The sequence below is a fragment of the Ananas comosus genome, linkage group 13, assembly GCF_001540865.1.
Source record: "Ananas comosus cultivar F153 linkage group 13, ASM154086v1, whole genome shotgun sequence".
Lineage (NCBI taxonomy): Eukaryota > Viridiplantae > Streptophyta > Magnoliopsida > Poales > Bromeliaceae > Ananas > Ananas comosus.
Genome location: NC_033633.1, coordinates 1733431 through 1754402, shown reverse-complemented (window position 1 = coordinate 1754402; position 20972 = coordinate 1733431). Strand labels below are relative to the sequence as shown.

General features: G+C 37.0%; 5 protein-coding genes across 11 annotated transcripts; 2 read left to right on the top strand and 3 right to left on the bottom strand.

The window, feature by feature from the left end:
- Nucleotides 78-2880, bottom strand: LOC109719311. Its single transcript, XM_020245888.1, has 6 exons — nt 2302-2880; nt 1887-1955; nt 1643-1747; nt 968-1087; nt 528-617; nt 78-447 (listed from the first exon to the last, which is right to left on the bottom strand). Exons 1-6 carry the CDS (start codon nt 2863-2865, stop codon nt 331-333), a joined length of 1065 nt encoding a protein of 354 aa, XP_020101477.1. The 5' UTR covers nt 2866-2880; the 3' UTR covers nt 78-330.
- LOC109719312 (RNA-directed DNA methylation 4) lies at nt 5742-9543 on the top strand. 6 transcript variants are annotated; one of them, XM_020245891.1, is made up of 11 exons: nt 5742-5845; nt 6235-6480; nt 6574-6657; nt 6742-6830; nt 7038-7109; nt 7584-7628; nt 8136-8290; nt 8399-8517; nt 8908-8986; nt 9075-9148; nt 9236-9543. In XM_020245891.1, exons 2-11 carry the CDS (start codon nt 6357-6359, stop codon nt 9400-9402), a joined length of 1008 nt encoding a protein of 335 aa, XP_020101480.1. In that variant the 5' UTR covers nt 5742-5845; nt 6235-6356; the 3' UTR covers nt 9403-9543. The 6 variants fall into 6 exon arrangements, with proteins under 6 accessions (XP_020101480.1, XP_020101484.1, XP_020101479.1 ...); XM_020245895.1 differs by having other exon boundaries at nt 5749-5845; nt 6240-6480; nt 7587-7628; XM_020245890.1 differs by having other exon boundaries at nt 5749-5845; nt 6240-6480.
- On the bottom strand, nt 9544-11181 carry LOC109719685 (G-type lectin S-receptor-like serine/threonine-protein kinase SD2-5). The gene is made up of 2 exons (XM_020246466.1): nt 10765-11181; nt 9544-10506 (listed from the first exon to the last, which is right to left on the bottom strand). Exons 1-2 carry the CDS (start codon nt 11179-11181, stop codon nt 9544-9546), a joined length of 1380 nt encoding a protein of 459 aa, XP_020102055.1.
- LOC109719053 lies at nt 12783-15736 on the top strand. Its single transcript, XM_020245560.1, has 4 exons — nt 12783-12914; nt 13830-14585; nt 14708-15052; nt 15175-15736. The coding sequence occupies exons 1-4, from the start codon at nt 12849-12851 to the stop codon at nt 15448-15450; spliced, it is 1443 nt and encodes a 480-aa protein (XP_020101149.1). The 5' UTR covers nt 12783-12848; the 3' UTR covers nt 15451-15736.
- Nucleotides 16189-20620, bottom strand: LOC109719094 (DNA-directed RNA polymerase III subunit RPC4-like). Of its 2 annotated transcripts, XM_020245620.1 has the most exons (12): nt 20510-20620; nt 19607-19767; nt 19315-19372; nt 19143-19201; nt 18985-19051; nt 18852-18897; nt 18350-18433; nt 18208-18251; nt 18067-18130; nt 17889-17980; nt 17001-17213; nt 16189-16506 (listed from the first exon to the last, which is right to left on the bottom strand). In XM_020245620.1, the coding sequence occupies exons 3-12, from the start codon at nt 19360-19362 to the stop codon at nt 16339-16341; spliced, it is 885 nt and encodes a 294-aa protein (XP_020101209.1). In that variant the 5' UTR covers nt 19363-19372; nt 19607-19767; nt 20510-20620; the 3' UTR covers nt 16189-16338. The 2 variants fall into 2 exon arrangements, with proteins under 2 accessions (XP_020101209.1, XP_020101208.1); XM_020245619.1 differs by lacking the exon at nt 19607-19767.

Sequence of the window (20972 nt, the reverse complement as noted above, 5' to 3'; positions counted from 1 at the left end):
AAGAAGCAACACCAGTCCCCAAAGGGGCCAAAATTAAGCCAACACACTGCAATTGAACAAACAATATGCCGCAATAATAAATCAGAAAAGAGTATTTTGTGTAACACATCCACTTAACAAACACACTACTTTGAATACTCATTATTTAAAACAAGTCATGGCAATAGCATACCTCTGAAGCCACAGGGTAGAGAGAGAGATAATTTTATAACAGATAATAACCTTGGAGAGGCTACAAGAACTTAATCAGCTCAAGAGATTGGCTACAAATTGCTTATACAGAAGCTATACAAACAAGTTCACCTACAAATTCCACTCAGAAAACATAATTTAAAACCAATTTGAGACGCTGAAGTCGCGAAGCTTCCGGAGATGATTCTCCATTTCCTGCCTCGTCTTGACCCACTCTTCTCGTTCTATAACAGTCGTGGGATCGTCCCTCTGACTCTGAAATCAATTGCACGGAATTATTGTTGTACAAGAAAAGGAAACTAATAGCTCAAATAAGATGTTGAGCAGTTCATTACTTTGTCGATTATTTTGAAAGAGGTTCCGCCATCACGGATGATTAGCAAGTCATTTCTTCTATCCCTGTTCCTCCCTCCAGGGACAGTGACCTGTTGTAATAAATCGAAAACAAGTAAGGCTAAAAGATAAATATACACAGTGGTCGAGGCCCATACACACCAGAGAAACTTTGAGGTAAAAATATAAGGGATGAATGATGGCAATGTGCATGAATCCTTAGAGAAGCTATCACTGATTAAAGGTGGGAGTAATTGTATCAGTAACTACCAAAATTACGTGTAAGTACTGGTGCATAACTTTTGAACCTGTAACACTACATAAAATTGAGGCAGACAGCAAAAAGATCTACCCATATTCATGCTTACATCATACTAAGATACCACAAAACTATTATGCACCGGAAGAACTGCAACCTTACTGCCTTAGATGAATATCATACCAGAACTTTGGCTCTTGTAATAGACTTTGTTTTTGAGTCGATAACATAAATTTCCTCAAAATCAAGAACGAACTCTCCATCACTTATTCGCCTGTTTCTGTAATGTTTTGTTAAGAAAACCTACAAAAAAAGGGCACAATTGAAGATGATTAATTAAACAGGAAATTGTAAAACAGACGGTCCTTTTAGTGCAAGGTTGAAATTAGATCTAGGCCTTAATTTCAGCTGGAAAATATTACTGTGTTTTAGCATCAGAGAACATGCAAATTACATTACTACATATTAGAAACTCCAATGATTAATTAAACAGGAAATTGTAAAACAGACGGTCCTTTTTAGTGCAAGGTTGAAATTAGATCTAGGCCTTATTTTCAGCTGGAAAATATTACTGTGTTTTAGCATCAGAGAACATGCAAATTACATTACTACATATTAGAAACTCGCTAAACAAGCAAGGTTACACATGATACTTTGTTTATTGCTGGTCTACGCTCTTTTCAACCATTACTTATAAACATATTCTTTCATCTCACTTAGTAGCTTGTAAGTAGAAAGATATAAATATGGAATCAAAAAAAGTTCCAACACATCAATCAACAACGCCAATATATTTCGTAATATATGACGAAAAGCTCATAATGAGATAAATCGAGACGTACAAAGATAAGCTTATACCTTCAAGATCTCCCTGTCGGTTTTATATAATGGATCTCGAGGTGCGTCGATGGGCGGCTCCGTAACATTGTAGCATCCAAAGTTACTCTTCGAGCAGCGAATGTACTGACATCGAACAAAGTATCATGATTAACTTTATAACCAAAATCTCAATAATCAAACTAAACCGGAAAACAGATGATGAACAATTCTGCTAATTTGGAATCTGGTTTGAAATGTTCAACAATAAATCAAAAACAGATACCTTCTGTGGCATTGGAGCGAGAACCCTCGGAATAGAGTACACATCTGTATCCGGTGGAGTAACGTACATCTGTTTGTATAAATGCCACAAAGAGATCTATTAGGACATCCACACACGATTAACTAATTTAAGCAGCTAAAATGGATAAGAGAGTATTGTTTGACAAAGTACTTCTGAGTAGTAATGCTACTAGAAAGAAGTACTCTATTAATATACCCAAAATTAGCTTTTTGTGTGGCGCAAGCAGAAGTAACAAATTGGAGCTTATAGTTTTAAGGCTCAAAATAACATTTTTCCTTCCCGCTGCGGCAGAAGCTTCAAACTTTTCTACTAGTTACCAAATGCTGTACTAAATTGCTGCTGCGGAAAGAAGAAGCAGAAGCAGAAGCAGAAGCAGAACCATGGGAAAGCTCACCTCCCTGAAATCATAGACATTATCATCAGGATCCGGTGGCTTCCTGATGAAAAAATCGCAATGCAAGAGGCTGATCTTGTGGAACTCCTCTTCGTTGATCCGGTAATCCACGACGGTCTCCGAATCCCACCCCTGCGTCGAGACGAAGCTCTCGCTGGGCACCATCTCTATGTCGTCCGGCGAGGCCTCGGCGTCGGCCGCCGCGGCGGAGATGGGGGGGCCGAGGAGGCGGTCGTACTCGACGTCGTAGTCCTTCTTGTTGTCGAGCTCCTCCACCTCGTCCTCGTCCCCCACGTCGTAGTCGTCGCCGGCGCCCGCTTCCGCGTCGTCGTCGTCGGCTCCGGCGGCGAAATCCCGGCGGCGGCGGCGGAGGCGGCGCAGCCACGGCCGTGGAGGTGTCGGGGGTGGGAGCGCGGCGGGGAGAGGGGGAGGGTAGAGGAGGAGGAGGAGTGGGTGGTGGGGTTTAGGGTTTAGGGTTTTGGGAGTGGAGGGTGTTGGGGAGAAGGAGATGGGAGAGGAGAGGAGAGAGGGCGAAGAGGTGAGGAAGAGAAGAGAAGCTCTCATTTTTTTTTCTTTTTCTTTTTTTGGCGCTGCTGCTTCTACAGTGGCTACGGTTTCTACTCTTCCTTATCCGCGACTGATTTTTTTTTTTTTTTTTTTTTTTGACACTTCGAAATAAAAACCGACTTGTGAGTGAAATTGACAAAAAAAATTTGATAGTTTATATCCGAAGTTTTAAATTTAAATTTAAATTAATTTATATTTAAATTAAATTTATTTTTAAATTAAATAAATGAAGCGGATAGTATACTATCTATTTTTTTAAAAAAAAAACACTTTGAAATAAAAGATAAAATGTAATTTAAGATTTTCGGTACAAAAATTAGTTTTCTCGTTAAAAAATATTTTTTTATTTGTTAAATTTTTACAATAACATAATTTCTGTAAATTTTTAAGTTTAAAAAAAATTATTTTTATTTTGTATTCAAATAAATTTATTGAAAAAATAAATATGTTTATTAAACTCTTTTCTCAAAAAATAATATTTTAGAGTTTTTGGAGAAACCAAACACCTCTTTATTAATTATGAAATAACTTTTTTTGGTATGTGATTGATTTACCCTCTAAGCATATTATTATTGATAATAAATAGATAATGTTTGCTATTAAATTTTTGTCCCTCAAATTCATAATAATGCACCACCAAGTAATAAATTTTATATATCTAAGAGATAAAAAATAAATAATAATGAATATTATTCCTCAATTATCGATAGCATTGTAGCTTTTTCTAAAAAGCTTCTCAATTATAGGTCATTCTGAAATAGCCTCCTCAATTATTTTCTTAATTGGATTTTTTTTTCAATTTCTTATTTAAATATTTATGCTGAATTTAGTTACAATTTTATAGAAGTTAATAACTCTATTAATTATTAACTATTAATTAATTTAATTTTATTTAATAAAAAATAATTGCAATTATTAAACTTGGTAAAATTACTAATAAATTTAATAAAATTGATAAAACTTTTTTTTAACTAAAATTACTTTATTCTAAAGAAATAAAAATGGAGAGAGTCTCAATTCATAAATTTAAACCTTTTTTTATGTTTCACTATCACAAAAAATCAATACTATATGTACACTTATAAATTCAAAAAAGTTTATCCGTACACCGAGTTTGGGAGTATGCAATTTACACCAATTATTCATTCAATAGATGGGATTCTTTTACTTATCACATTAAAAAAATTTCATCCATTGAATAAATGCGTGTAGATCATACATAGTTAAGACTTTTTAGTAACTTTCTAGAGAGTGCATTTGGCACGAGGGATATTCCGGAACAGAAGAAGATATTCTCCAATTTATAGCCAAACGCCAGCAGAACTAGGGAAACGGATTGTTTTGATTAAAGTACTTAAATTTTTTTTTCTGAGAAATAGATAGCAAGCTATCCGTTTCGTTTATTTCATTTAGAAATAAACTTAGCTGGAAATGTGAATCAATTAGGATTTGAATTTGGGACCTCGGTACCAACCATCGAGTCTTTTGCCACTCGCTTTAAGTACGGTCGGTTATACTTAAATTTTATTATATAAATAAATTAATTAAATTTGATATATTATTTATTTTATAAATTTTATCATTTATATTTTAATATTTTATATTGAGTATTATATATAAAAAATTATTTTTTCATATATTATATATATTTTTTTATTTGTATTGAAATTTACAATATTATTAATTAAAATATTATAAGGATATTGTTAGTATTATACTTTATTCATATTACATGTATTATAAAAAAATTATATAAAATAATTTATTACAGAAAATAAATTATTACNTTATGTCGCGCCTCTCGAAAAGCGTCCTGCGCCGGCGACCTTCCAGCCCCGCCGCCGAGCTTCCTGGCCTGCCGACTCTTATGTCGCACATCGCCGACCTTCGAGCCCCGCAGCCACCGTCCTGCGCCGCCGACGCTTCGGCTTCATTTGGAGGGGTAGCCGTTCATTTGCAGTAAAAGTTGAGATTATATTAAGGAATAGAGAAAGTAAAATTTTGACTGATTTTGGAGAGGTTGCACTGGTGCGACCTAGCGATGCACTGTTATAATGGCAGTTGCACCATTTTTTCGGTCTCGTTTCACTTTGCGTTGCACTATTATCCCTGCTCGGGCCGTGCATATTTTCTCATTTATCGTGAGTTATTGTATTAAAGAATTAAAGCCAAACAGGAAACAGCGGGGTCGGCGAATAGCGGGGGTGGAAGTGGTCCGGGTTCCGAGAAATGACTGAGATTGAACGGGTCATTTAATGCGCGCCAGACCGTACGGCAGGGCAGTATACGTATGTCAAGAAATACGCGGGAGGCTATTGTATAGGAGGGGCATTTTGGTCAGGCGGCGGAAAAAGCGGACCGAATCTGCAAAAAGGAAAAAGGTGGCCCGATTTTGCAAAACCCCAAAATAAGTGGATTTTTTATGCAAATTGGCCAAATAAATATACTATTTTAAATTAAATTATACATTATACATAAAATATTATATTATAAACTACTATAAAAATAATTTTATATAATATAAATTAATTATTTTACTTTTAAAACTATATTTAGACATTGTTCTAGATTTTTTATCCAAACGCTACTCAGGTTTGAGATCTATCTAACGCTATTAGATAAAATGGAGTTGTGGAAAAAGCATATAGGGATATGTTTATATGTTCTTCGGTGAGACCGCAGAAAATATATCAATTCATCGCGATACGTGGAACGCAATATTAAGTACAGAAACAAATATGATATTTTTTCAATATAATTTTCCACCGCACGTAACGCAATTTCATCACAATTCCAAAAAGAAGCCTAAGAATTTTCTCTAAAATACCTCTCATAAATTTATAATTATTCACCAAAATATTCTTGTTTTTAAAAAACAAAATTTTTTTTTCCCAAAAACTTAGTTCTTCAAAGAAACGCAGCCCTATTGTTTGGGGCTCCATCAGAGAAAATCGTCGTCTTCGCCGCAGAATCCACGGTACGTCTCTCTCTCTCTCTCTAAATTTCTGGGGTTGAGGGGATGGTGTAGGATAGAGGAAGTCGGCAGGGAGGAAAAATCGCCGCCGAATTCCGCTTGCCGCCGACTACGGGCGTCCGCACCGTGCGCCGCCGCTAGGGCACAATGCGTCCCCTGGAGAACATGTCGCTGGGTCGGTGTATCCGGGTCGACATGCACCCAAAAACCCTATTCGGAAGCTAAACCCCCTCAAATTCCCCTCGAAGTTGTATCGAGGCGTTTTTGTTGGCGTGGTTGAGTCGAGTCACAATCGAGACCAGTATACTATGTAAAACAATTAGTTACTCTCTTTTAACCAACTCTAGCTTTTCAAATCGTAATCCACGCCGCTGATTTGTAAATGGTATCAGAGCAGGTCCCGGATTTCCGCGGAACTTTACAGCAGAAAATTATTATCTAGAGTAGTCTATAAGAGGTCAGGCTGAGTCGAGTCACGTTCGAGAGCAGTTCTTTCTGCAGGTCCGAGAAGATTATGGCACAGCCTGCAGATCCTTCTGCGGCCGCCTCATCTTCCAATCCGGATGCTACTGCTAAGGTGAAGCCAGTTGTTGTTCGGGTTAAGCGGAAGTCTTCTCAGGCCAGGCTGGATGCATTCTGTCAGTTTCTTGCGCTTTCTGAAATTCAGAAAAAAAAAAAATCCTTCTGTCTGACCAACTTTCTGGGGAAGATTAACTTGTGTTGATTTTCAGGGCTAGAGATCAATGAGAGGCCGCTAAAGAGGCGGTTGCTGGATATTGGGAACCTCTCCATCTCCAGTTCCATCTCAGAACAAGGTAATGATTGCTTGTTGATGTTCTTGGTATCTTCGACGAATTTCGGCGGCTTCTCTTTAATCATGTGAATAATAATAATTGCAGGGGAAGCTAAACCAAAGAAGCTTTTAGTGCAGCACGTTGAGACTGTAAGGCAGTCTGAAGATATCAAAGATGTTTTGCATTCTTTTCTGGTTAGCTTCTAACTTTTCATTCTCCTTTTTCAATGTCTTGTTAAATTCTGTGTTAGCCGCATAGTCCGCTTCTCTTTTCATTGGTTCTCGCAATTTTGATCTTATATGGCTCATTATGATTTGCTGCTGAATGTGTGTGTGTGGAAAGTTTAGATGGAGTTGTTGGCAGTCTAACAAATAACTGCGTTTATTGTTACCTTTCAACAGCTTGATCCCAGCGGTCAGGAGGAGCCGAAGAGTAAGAATGTGGAGCGGAAGAACAGATTCAAACAAGATAATGTAAGCTTTGTGGTCTAATTTTTCTTATTTTGTGTCCTGGGCGTGCAAATTCCTTATGCTCCATCTTGCTTTGCCTGTTTGTTGCCTTCAGAGTCGGTATATTTTAATGTTATCGGCGGGATCAAGAATGAACTCAGTTGAGTTTATCCAGAGCGGAGCGTAATTTATTGGGTGTTTATTAACTTTTAATGGTTTTGAAAACTAATTTGATCATTTTGGAGGCTTCCTTTTGTTTTGAAAAGAAAAGCGGATTGTTAAGCTTGAGTTTTGTCCATTGTCTCTTTGCTGTGCATGTATTAAAATTGGGGATGAGCTCATGCCACAACTCTTCAGTCCATAGACTTCATATCGACATAATGAAAGATTGCATTTTCACTTTCCTTATTTCCTTATAATTTGTATTATTTGTAATATAGCTGAGTTGATTGCTGATTAGCTTGTCTGAAAACTGAGAATTTTCTCCTATGATGCCAGCAGAAGCAAGATAAGCTGCGTTCAATAGCAAGACAAAACCATGAGGTACTCTTTACTCTATGTACTATTTGTCTCCATTTCATTATCAATAGAAGAGTAATTACGTTCAGAAGATGCATCTTGTTGTATTCTGTCGCTTCAGTAGGCAATCTTCTTATGTGTTTATCTTTCTTGTTTCAAGAATTATGAAGATATAATTTGCATTGCTTTTCCTTCTGACTTTTGTATATCAGTTCGATCTACAAGTTTCTTAAATAATACCATGTAGGATATGATATCATAACTAATTCTCTGTGAATTTTCGTTGATGGACAAGTTGCTAACATGGTGCTTTATGCCATTAGGGTAAGATTAGAAGCTCTTAATTCTTTTTTTTTTGTAGACACCTTCATTTTGGTTTGGCTTCATTCAGCCAGTGATTTTTGTTTGCAGAATTTTTTTCATTTCCAATTTCCTGTTCTACAATCTCATTAATCCTTTTAATATATAGACCATTGGACATAATCAAAATTAATTTGTCAAGTGATACCGGAATGCCTTTTCCTTTGCCAGGATCGAGTAAGAAGTGCTCGCTTTGAACAAATATGGAGAAGTAGAAAAGGGGGCAGAGATGCAGATAATGAATCTTTGAGAGAAATATGCCATCTTTATGATGTTGTTCGAGTTGATGTTGAGGATGAAGAATCTGAAAGGGTACAAAAGCAAAAGTAAGTTTTGCTTTCTAAATTTCTGCGTTAACTTTTTAAGTTTAGGTTATTTTTGTCCCATTTGTGTCGTCTTCCTCGTAATAACTGCCGTTATGGACTATATTACAGAGGTTCTTCGATAGAAGATGATGCAATTTTGTGTAATTATCTGCCACTTATAAGGGAGTACATACCGACAGCTGCCGCAGAGATCGAATCAGATATCTTTTCTCATCAATCCAGAGAAGGTCGTCTCGATTTTTCAAACAATGCAGAATGATATCTGATATGCTATCAAGCTTGATATTTTATCGCATTGTTACCAGAAATATTTGCACATGACAGCCCACCAAATTTAATTGTATTTGTAGAATAGAAATTTTTATTTTCATAAGCATAGAAGATACATAGTAAAAATAAATTATAACCATGCTGTTTGATTTCGATCACTTTGGTAACTGTGCCATCAGCACTCTGTCAAAAGTATTAACTGTGAAATTTGAAGACTTAAGTGTTGCACTGTAATTAAATATATTGTGATCTTTCAAAGACTTAGCTGAATCATTTTTTTTCTTCACAAGTTCACATTAATCGTTTTGTTTAAGCCTGAGTGTACTAACATTCAGTTGCTTGAACAGATAAGTACGTTTACGACCTATATACTGTGGAGGATGGTGTGGATAGCAACATGGAGGATGCGGAAACCAACTATCCACTGTAAATATTTCTGATACCCTGTTTCTTACTACAATTTGAAGTTATTTCTTTGTTTTTGTAATATCAAGATGTTATTTGCTTGCTGCAGGGTGCAAGTTGATGACGACGAGGATTACTACGACGGCCCTGAACACTCTGAATATGAAACTGATGATTCAAATGGTAACTCTACTCTCATTTCTATGAATTAATCCTCCCTATGTAAATCAGGATACTGAATCCACTAAACTGTTTTTTTGCTTCTTTTAGCCGAAGATAACCCTCTCAATGACTATCCTGAAGAAGAATCATCTGAGGATGAAGACGATGAGAACAAAGACCCTTTTGACGACTTAGACGGCTCCGACTCTCAATACGAGGATGAGGTTGTTGAAATCGACGAAGATGAAGAGAACTGGAGATGGGAGCATCGCTAACTCCATCGTTGTATAAAAGATATTAACCTCAAAGATGTAATGACCATACTAAACTTATCATCTGACTAGTAACAAACCTTTTGTATTTCGAAAAGTGCTCTCTTTCAGTATGAAGTAATCAAATCAAAGCATGTTTCTAAATCAATTGTTATTCGGTTCCGAATTATCCGTTTTCTTGTGAATTTTGCAGAAATAGTACAGCAACCCCCACATTATTACAAAAAGGGCCACCCCATCAATAACCCCACCTAAGATCAAAATCTTTGTTAGGAGGCTAGAAGAAACCCCATGAACCCTAATTTTCTCCTTTTGGATCTTCACCCAATAACTAAACCCACTTCCATTTTCTACTTCTCTCAAACCCCCCACCAATTTATAGAGAAAACACTCCCTCTCCATGTAAAAAGCAGCAGCACAAGAGCAATCCTCCAAGCATGAACCCAGACACTCCTCCAAGCTCAAATTTGCTTTTGGGAATGGAGGCCTAAGAACAGTATCAACCCCCTTTATTTCCTCCATTACCACCTCAGAAGCAGAGTCCCCACAAAAGCTTGTACCAATGTTATTCTTCTCCATCCTTGATAGTTGCAGATATTTGCATGTGTTGGTTGAAGAAGAACACACCCCACAAGGTCCACAAGAGAGGGGAAGGTCACAAAATCTGAGTGCTTTAAATGAAGCTTCAAATTTTCCGCGCGCTGTCGAATAGTAGTACAGCCCTAAGTTTCCTTTACTTCCCAATGATAAGAACCGTACCGATCCTCCCGCTAGTATCTGCGCGATCTTTCTCGAGTTCCTGTCGAAAAGTTTCAGGCCCCTCCAGCCCAGTTGAGCAAATGAGATGTTCCTGTCGCCGCGCGGCGAGAATTTCCAGTAGGAGTACTTCTTGTCTCTCCAGTTGAGGTAAGTTACCAGCTTTCCTTGTTGGAGCTCTAAGGAGTAGTACACCGAGAAGTCGGTCGGAAAAGTCGTTAGACGAGCTGGTGTGTTAAGCCGTTGGCCGCGCAGCAGGACGCTTCCCGGATAGTCGAAGCTTTGCCATTTGGTTTTGTTCTCTGCATCTCTGAGAATGAGATTTCCTGTGTCCTTTTGAAGGTGGAGTTCCTGTTTGATTCAAATCGATGGATATCAAATAGAATCACAATTTTCGGAACATATAAGAGTGAAGGCTTTGATAATTACTATATACTTCACCAAAAGAAGAGGAATCTCAGATTCAAATTCCTTTTATGAAATTGAAAAAAAAAAAAATCTTATCCTCATCTTTTAGGATTCTCCAATTCTGAGGCACTAAAAGGCAATTTTCTAATTCTTAAAAAAAAAGAAAATTTTAAGTGGAGTATTTTAGACTTGTATGATCACCTTCACACCTCGTCCCGACGTCAGAGTCCGCCAACCGATCTTTCCAACGGAGTCTGTCAACCGCAGGTCACCGTTTTCTGTCAACTTAAGCACGCAACTTTTGGCCGGTAGAAACTTTGCTGCGTAATCCGACGTCCACACTTTTGTTTCTTTCAAAAAAACTACAAGTGAACACAAATACCCCGAACTGCCGCCGCCGCCACCGCTGCTGATGGCCTCAACACTCAGTGCCACTCTAAAGTTCGGAGGCGCCCGTCTTGCATCGAGCACGAATGCTCTTCCTTTAAACCCCGATTCAAAGGCCGAAGGGATCGGAATTGTTACTTGGGCTCCGAGAGGAAAGTCTAAGGTAGATAGCGCTGCAATTATAAAAAAAGAGGAGAACAGAGAGGGGAGGAGGAAACTATGAAGGCCCATGTAGATGTTTCTTGTGTGTTATTTTTACTTTATTTTTACTTTTTTTTCTTTGTGGATTAAGATAGAATTGGAAAGGATGGTAAATATAGTAATAAGGTGAGATCATGTTGTGTGATTCAAAAAAAAAAAAGGTGAAAAAAGAAAGAATTTAATTATCAGTTTTTGGATTCTTCGATTCCATGCACTAATATGGCGTTTGGTTTTTACGGGAGTATTGAAGTTAATTTGCTCGTTGGAGAGTTTATTGCATGCACCCGGTTCACCATGCACCCTTAGACCTAAAATCTTATTAAACATTTCTCACAATCAAATTATTATAACTTATTAGTGTTCGATGTGCACATTATTTATTAGAAAATATTTGATTTTGAGATTTGGATTAGCGTGAGATACACCAAGCGCACCCAATTAGTTCATTATATCTTCTAGTTTTTTTAAAAAAAGTTTTATGATTTTTTTAAATAATTGCCATAAATAATGAGGTGAGGTGGTGACATCATTGGCATTTAGTAATTAGTAGTGTGCTGGAACTCCACTGTACAATTTTTCTTTTTTTTTTAATGAATGTTTTCTAAGTAATGTATAGTGCAATGATTTTGTAGGTGTTGTTTACTATTATGGGTGCAATCTGGTTTGGGTCTGGTTCAACCCTAACCCTCTTTATCCAAATTTGAAAACTTGGGTTAGATTCGGATTGGGAAAATTCCAACAAACCCAAATTTGGATTGGGTTTGGATTGACGTCGAACCCGAGTAGTTAAGTTGAACCCTAGTCTAACTCGAACTCAAAATGTGCACAAGTATATATAGACTAAAATGTTTTAGAATGATCATTTAAACCTAACAAATTATTATTACCTAGCATATAAATTTTTACAAACTTAATTAAAAATATATATATTTTTTGGTAAATTTTATATTAAATAAATCCTGGAAAAGTCTCTTTTTTAAGATTTATTAAAATCTTAAAAAAAACCTGTTGCTTCGATCCTCGTCCCAGTCAAACAACATTGGCTCCCATTTTCGACCGTCGGATGATGCCATGAAAATTCGATCCTTCCTCATCCACCGTCCAATCCGATGCGATAAATTCTCACCTGTTACCGGGGAACACTCCCGATTCCCGAATCCACTCGGGACATTTTTCGATAAACTTACATGCAAAGCGGTGCTATGCGACCGTTCGTTAATGCACGGTCCCGATTCGCCACTTGATAATCGGACGGTGGATCTCGCGCCTCCGCATGCGACACGCTCCGTAGAATAACTCGGTGAAAATGCACGGAAATCGCCCTAAACTATATTCAAATCTGAAATTACCCTTCAACTTTAACTTCAAATTGTATCAAATTGTATAAGATCAATTTTAAACTTGATAAAATTATTAGATAATTTGGTACATTTTTTTAATTTATTTGTTTAAATTTCTCAATTTTAAAAAAAATTCAAAGTGGAGAGATCTTGATAAAAAATATAATGGTGTGTAGGAGGTTATTTCAAAGAACTGTATAGCTGAGGGGCCTCCAAACATTTTTACCCAGTCCTATTCGAATTCGATTCCCTCTATTTATACCGCATTATCTATTCTCCAAATTCGCAATTTTTTTCTCCTTCGTATTACTTATTGCGCTCCTGTTATTCCCAATTCCCGCTTATTCCGAGACGACGATGAGGGGCGAGCGAACCCCCGGCGCGTCCCCGACTCGCCGACGCGCGCCGCGGAGCGGCGGATCGGTATCGATTTCTCTCCTCGATCTGTTCTTTTTCTTTTTCCTCGAATTTTTCTGAGTTTTTGGTGAATAGTTTGATGCTGGGGTGGCGAAATTTGGTTAGGTGGTGGGGAGTTGATTCGATTGAGGTGTGAGTTGTTTCGATTGTGGGAATAGTGTAAATTTTGGGGGCAATTTTGATTCGTTTTGGAGCTCTTGTGCTAATTATTGTGGTGTGATCTTGATTGTTATGATGCTGCGTGGTTACGAATCTAATTTCCAAGAATTTGGCGAATTAAATTTTGTAACTTTTGCTGTGGCGAGAATCTGGAATGAGTTTTGTGGTCGTAAGTGCTTGTTGTGCACCTCATAGTGTTTGAAAAAAGAGAAGGTTTTAAAGCTTCTGCTGCTACAAGAATCTGAGCCCAAAAAGAAGAAGCTTTGATTCAGAGCTTCTCTTCTGCTGCGGAGAGAGTTTTGGGGATTTTGTTGCAATGTTTCACCTAATAACACATTCAAATAGTACTTTATTGAACAATATTGTATTCATAATAGCAGGGCCAACCTATGGCTTCTGCTTCTGACACTGTCACCAAGCAAGTTACAAAGAAGCTGCAGCTGCTAAACAATTCCTAAACATTGATTTTGAGTTTTTTTTTCACAAAAAAAAACCTAGTTTATTATTCCCCTATGTAATGTTTATTCTCGTGTAATTGTAGCTTTGCATATGCTTTGCGAATATGTAAAGTGATGACCAATTGTTTATTGTGCAATATATCTGCTGATTAATCAGTTTCTAGTGATGTACAATTATTGTGTTCTAGAACTATTCACACTTTTTTTCTTTTTGAAGAGTGATAGTAGTACTCGAAAATCCATGAATTCATATGTTTTGTTCTGATACATCTATATTCTTATATAAGTTTGATTGGAGATGTAGGTCTCTGTTGGAAACTCTTCAACGGACGGAAAAATTGCCAGTCTAGCGACCTCGAGTGAAAGCTGCAGTGGCACACAAGACGCTCCTCCTCGAGCTGTTGAACAAGAAGAAGCAGAAGCTTCTGTAGATAGCGAAAGTTCTTCCTGTAGCTTGAAACTTGCTGAATGTGATTCTGAGAGAAGACCTTTCGATACATGTGTGGATGAGAGCAAAACGCTCGAACTCAATAGAGAAAAAAGAAGTAATGGCACACGACCTTCTGTTGGAACCTCTTCTTTGGACGGAAAAATAGCCGGTTTGGCGACCTCATGTGTAAGCAGCAGTGGCACACGAGGCATTCCTCTTCGAACTGTTAAACAAGAAGAAGCAAAAGCTTCTGTAGATAGGAAAAGTTCTTCCTGTAGCTCGAAACTTGCTGAATGTGATTCTGAGAGAAGACCTTTCGATACATGTGTGGATGAGAGCAAAACGTTCGAAAGTTATAGTGACACACGAGGCGGTCCTTTCCGAGATGTTAAACAAGGAGAAGCAAAAGCTTCTGTAGATAGGAAAAGTTCTTCCTGTAGCTGGAAACTTGCTGGATGTGATTCTGAGAGAAGACCTTTCGATATATGTCTGGATGAGAGCAAACGTACCGTCTTCACGTTGCGACCTTCTCTACTTGAACTCAATAGAGAAAAAAGAAGGAACCGCCAGAAGAAATATTTGAGACCTGGAATGGTGCTCTTAAAAGGTTTCATTGGACATCATGATCAGGCAAGTTTCAATCTGTAATCTTGTTTTCTTATTGAGAAAAGTCATCTATTTGCAGATATATCCTTGTAAAATCATACATGCCCTTCGAGATTCTAAGATGTTCTATTTGATTTTCCTAATAGGTTAGTATCATAAAAAAATGCCGAGAACTTGGCATTGGTGCGGGAGGATTCTACACACCAGGCTACTCAGACGGTGCGAAGTTACATCTCCTAATGATGTGTTTAGGCAAGAATTGGGATCCAGAAACTAGCTCATACGAAGAGAAACGGTTCTTTGATGGTGCCGTACCGCCCAAAATTCCTCAGCTCTTTAAGAAGTTGGTAGAAAATGCCATTCAAGCTTCGCATGATTTCCTAGTCCAAGAGGAGGGAGTTAAAAATGTTGAGGGGGAACTTCCTTGGATGTCGCCTGATATTTGCATTGCGAACTTCTATAGCAACAGTGGAAAACTAGGCCTTCATCAGGTATATCTCATTACAAATAAATACTTTGAGCAGAGCTTTGTTGAATGTTTGTGACTGTTCGATTTCTTTTCCTCATATTTTTAAATTATTTACTTGATGCTACTGTACCCTTCGTCGCGCAGGACAAAGATGAGAGCAAAAGCAGCCTTGTCAAGGGGTTACCTGTTGTTTCCTTCTCTCTGGGTGACTCAGCAGAGTTCTTGTACGGAGTCGAGAGAGATGCTGCGAAGGCTGAAAGGATCGAACTCGAGTCCGGTGATGTTCTGTTGTTCGGCGGCAAGTCGAGGAATATATTCCATGGAGTTCCATGCATCAAACCAAAGACGGCACCGAAGCGGCTAATTGAGGACAGTAATCTTCGGCCCGGACGCCTGAATCTTACATTCAGGCAATATTAGTAGGCGTGTTTTTTGTATTTTCTTCTTCTCCTAGTAGTAGCTGTAGATAACAATGTTATCTTTTTCGCCGAAATTTCTATGTTCTGCATGAAAAGGAAGCGTTTTGTAATGCAGAGTGTGCATATTCTCATATCAGGAGCTTGTTGAATGTGTAAGAATTCTATGAGAAAGTTTAGTTACTAGCAATGCTAAACTGCAACATTTTGTTTGTAAAATCTTACCCTGTACAACACTGAGAGATGATGATGTTCTTCGGAGTTCTGATGATGCAGCAGGTTATTTATTTGGAATTATTCAATCACAAAGACCCTTTTTGCACGCGACAAGTGCCCTTATCTTGCAATACCTTATCCTTCATTGAATTATATCTTTCTTTGTATAAAATATTATTTTCAAAAACAAGTTGTTCTATCCGTTGTTATATTATTTTTATATTTTTTAAGCCCACCGTTGCGTGAACCACATCAATTATTCAGTTAAAAATCTTAATAATATTTAGATGCATGCTAACGATTGTAAGTATAATATTCCTCTACAGAAGAAAGATATCATGAATATGGACCGTGACATAAATAGGCTACACCATTAGGCAATGCACTGTAACCACTCATTCACCAATCCACAGATGCAGTAAAATGGATCATTTTACTCGAGCCTCAAAATAATCAATCCAGCAAAAATTTCTAATTCAACCTAACATATGATCTTTATTTCAAAGTTCTATACAAAATTTTGGCATAAATAAAAGTATAAAACTGAGAAATTCCAATCCAATATAAGAGTTAGTATCCATGCCTAGCAAATAAGAAGCCATACTACCATACTATCTTTGTTCCGCAGATCTACAAAGAACTTTGACATACATTAAAAAAACAAAAAAAATGCCGTTTATGGGTACGACGAAACATCTATATCTTCACTACAACCCAGAAGAGAGTTGATATCGGGCGTTACCACGACACGCTTCCCAAGCTCTCCAACAATGCAACACTGCTTCTCTTTAGTATCAACTACCGCGACGTCTTGAGCAAAAACACAATTGGCGCCTGGAGAAACCTGCAGAAAAATTCCAACTGTTGATTAGAAATTCAGTTCCAAAAGTTTGACGCAGTTTTCGATTTCATCCTCGGTTTAAATTGCAACAATTCAGCTCCTAAAGTTTGACCGCCATTTCCATTTCATCCTCATAGTTCAAGTTTACCCCATAAGTTAGACCTCATTTTCGTGTTGGTCTCCAATGGGTTTCAATTTCTTCTTCAGAAATTAATTTTCAACAAAGTCTACAGATAGTGCTTACTTTGTAATATTTTATCTGATACACTAAACTAATGACTGAATTGCTGACTTGTTGCAAAAAACAGTTTCAAGGCTAAATTGCTAAAATTGGAACTATGAGGACAAAGTAGAAATATGGGTCAAACATCAAGAGCGCAAGCACTAAATTTTTAACAGTCCGAAGATCGAAAAGAAACTATTTAAGTATGACACAAATGACAAATCACATCATGAACTATAATAGCAAAGTAAAATTATGGGCTTTGAGCACTCACATCAAATAGCAAATCTCCCAACTTCATCTTTACTTTTCCACTCTTGTAAACCAGAATTTTCCCAATACGGCCCTCGGGAACCTCCTCCAGTTTTGAAGCAAGAACTGTCTTATTAGACCCTTTTTTGGCGTCTGCTGATGCATCGGGCTTTTTCGCTAAGGGAAGAACAGCCGGCAACTGAAAGAATAGGAATTGTGGTTCATCCGTTTCCTCCTGTTATCATTGCAAAAGATGTCAAAGATATACAATAAATAAAGGCACCCCTTCAAACAGTTGGTTTCCTTGGCAAGGTGTCCTAAACATTAACCCCTTTCAAAGTTTCAGGCCCCCAACAATTACCATCAAAAACTTGCAAGTAATTCCATCTAGTAAGTTGACAGAATGTTGTGACCAAAAAGTCAAAAACACCACAAAATTCTGACAGAATTTTCTCAAAGCAAAGAATTAGTTGGCTGAGGGGATCAAACAAGTGTAAACTGAATGGATAGAATTGGCACAATTCTGAAATTGCTACTTGGGCCATGAACATTTGAGCTAAACACTTTGATCCATAAACTTTCATTATATATTGTGATTCCATTCCTGACCATAAGAAAAAGTTCTTGTAAAATTAGCACTTATAGAATGCCACTCCACAACAGAAGTCAACAGATGTTAGAATCTTTTTAAACAGCAGGGATAGAATATATGAGAAAGTTGAGGGAATAAAGTGTTTATGTGAGTAGTTCAGGAACCAAGTTCCATTATCAGTACAGTAATGAGACTATCCATACATTTTACCCATCAATACACAGTTCAAGGATTTGTTTCTAAGCAACCAACAGAGGAACAGCACTCTATCCATTTTTGCAATTAAGAGAACTTTGTCACTCCAGAAAATACACATACCATCAGCCCAAGTTGCTCAGCTGCATTTACGTCATCCTCATTTGGAACTGAGCTTTTTGCAGCCTCCCCAAATTCCTCTTCATCAAGAAGTTCTGGACAAATGGGGGGGAAAAGAAAATAACCCCAGTGAAGTGATCATGATGCAAAAGGTTAGGGTAAGCATCAGTAATATAATTACCTGGATTTCCTGAATAGGGCCTTCTCAAAGGAAGAGTAACAGGATAATTTGTGTGGGTATAGTCCTGCAGTAATATTAAAGGATATAAGATAGAATGCGAGAAGAAACATTAGTTGGTGAAGAAATGTTTTAATTACTCACCCAGGGTTCCGCATATTCTTTATCTATTTTGGGAGATGATGCATCTAAAATGAACAAAAAAGAATGCTCATCAGGTCCACATTGAATACAAACAAAGAAAAAACTAAGAAAAAACGAACCTTGGTTAGCACAACTTAAGTACCTGTAGTAGTAGTATCTCTAGGAAGAGGAAATGATCTTGCCTTCAAAGAATTCACTGGGCCAAATGCGACTTGCGTTGAGGAAGCTGCAACACGATATTAGGTTACTCCTATAGAAATTAAGATTCTTCCATAACAAAAATAAGGAAACAACTACAAACTAATAAATATGAAGTGAGAAAAGTTAAGTATAACAAATATATATAGATCTGGTTAGTCTATTTAATCGACAAAATAGCAAATTAACAACATTAACACTGAAGAGACTCATCAATGAACTTAATAAGATGAAAATAAAGACTCAATTGGGGTCCTAAACGTAGATCATGTTTTGAATTGAAATGCCCATCAATATATGCTCAGCCACTGAGCTAAACTAGAATATCCATCCATTAAACCAAAAAGATCATGCATCAATCCCTTGCAATTGAGAAAGTGAAAGCTAATGCCACAATGTGATAAAGAGTAAACAGAAAAGTAATAGTACATGTAACTAAACCATACCTTCCTTTTCATTCTTAGACTTTCTCTGACCAAAACCATCATTAGTCTGCAAAAGAAAAGCTTTGATTCATAAAATCCAAGCATGATTAGGTTCTCAAACATCATCATAGAGGGTAAGAGAAACCAGCAGTACCTTTGCAGTTCTAAGTTTCATCAGAAGCTCCTTATCGATGGTCTCTTCTTTTGTCTCAGATGGTTCCCTAAAGAAGATTATCACAAGTTTCATGGCCCAGACAAGAAAGGTACAGAGAAATGTGCTATCAAATCATGCAATTGGATTCATTTACGTACACTTTTGGTACAACAGTCTTTTGCGTCTTGCGAGGAGGGATTTTGGGTGCGAATTTTAACTGCCACAATAAACAATAGATATATCTTTAAAAAAAAAAAGCATATGACAAGATAAAAATTACAAATTGAGAAAGAGTGGGCAATGCAAACAAAGAATAAAAAGAGCAAGCACCTTGCGAGGAGGGGGAGCAGAAGAAGAGCCATCCATTTCGTTCTTCATTTACCCTTCCCTAAATAATTTTTTTAAAAAAACAATGAAGTATTAAGCATCCGCAATGCAAAAATAAGGACTCAAAATTTTAAATTTTAATCATCTTCATAATAAGCATCTCTTTAGTTAAAAAAAAAGAAAAAGAAAAATTGGCATCGCTAACAAAACAAAGATACTCATAAGAAACTAAATGGATACTAATGTTAACATCTATATCTATATCTATATCTATTCCATTCTTACAAGAACATACATTTAGGCCGAGTTTGGTATTGCGGCGGCTAAAGACACCCGCTTTCATACTTCGGAAGGCCCAAAAAATTCGAAAGCGCCTCCAATCTTCCCTTCTCCAATAGAAGTTGCGGTGGCAACAGCCGCCAGAGAATCATGTACCGCACTTTTGGATTTTCGGACCTTCAAAGAATAAAAGCAGGTGCTCTTGAAAATGCAATCCGCCAATCCCATAGTAGGCCTTAATCATTTCTAACCTTTTGTTAGTCCTTATTATTCTACTATTTTATCTTTAGTAAAATATTAACTTCCTTAAGATCTTTCACATGTTCTTTTTCAATAACAGCAAGCATCATACATTAAATAAGCCCCCTTGAAAAACTTTTACACAACCAATCATATATATTTACAGTTGAAAAACAAGTTAAAAAAATATATAAATCGTCACCGCAAAACCCTGATTTTAAGATTTATGCCTGAAATTTCTCGTTTAAACACCCTACTCCCTGAAATTTCTCATACGTTGCAATCCCATTGTTCGCAAAAATAAAAAAAAAAAGAAAAAAAATCTGACAACAAAACATCGTTTTCTTCTTAAACAATCTTCAAAACCTTGTTAGAGTATACTAACGTAAGGAGTTAATTTTACAGAAAATCAACAAAAATAACCAAAAAAACAACTTCTTCTTCCTCCCGATTATATATGAAAATAACAAATATAATGCGAAAAAACTAACGAATCGAACAGATAAAAAGAACAAAAAAATCAGGGAAAATAGGATAAAATTACACTAACCCTAACAAGTCAAGCAAAAATAGAAGAAAAAAAGCACAAATAAGGTCTATAAATTACCAAAAAAAAGCGGAAAAAAAACATAGGGATTGGATCAGAGAAGAGTAGATTAATAAAGTAGCGATCGTTCACCTGATTAGTGAATTTGAGAGGAGAAGAGCGCGCGAAGGGTGCGGCGAGAGCGAAGGGGTTCGAAGAGAGGGTTTAAGGGGTTGCGAAATTTGATTTATTTTTGGGCTTATAATTGAGTTCGAAGAAAATAAAAAAGAAAAAGTAAAAAAAAAAACCACAATTTGTAGTACACGGCTCCGATGGGCGCCACCTGCCACGTGGCGCCATCTAGCCAGGTAGACTTTTCCTTTTTATAGTTGCCATTTTTTTAGGAGTTTTTATATTTAGCCCCCTGAAAAATCTTTTCTTGACAAATGGTCCTAATAAAATTTTATTTATATTTATATATAGATCCTCTTCTTATCGTCATGTGAGTATCATGCCGATAATTTTAAGTTAAATACGATAATAGAATCACTTTGTTCATATTCACACTTTAGTTCTTATTTTTTAACTTTAGAATAATAAAATATAAAAAAAATAT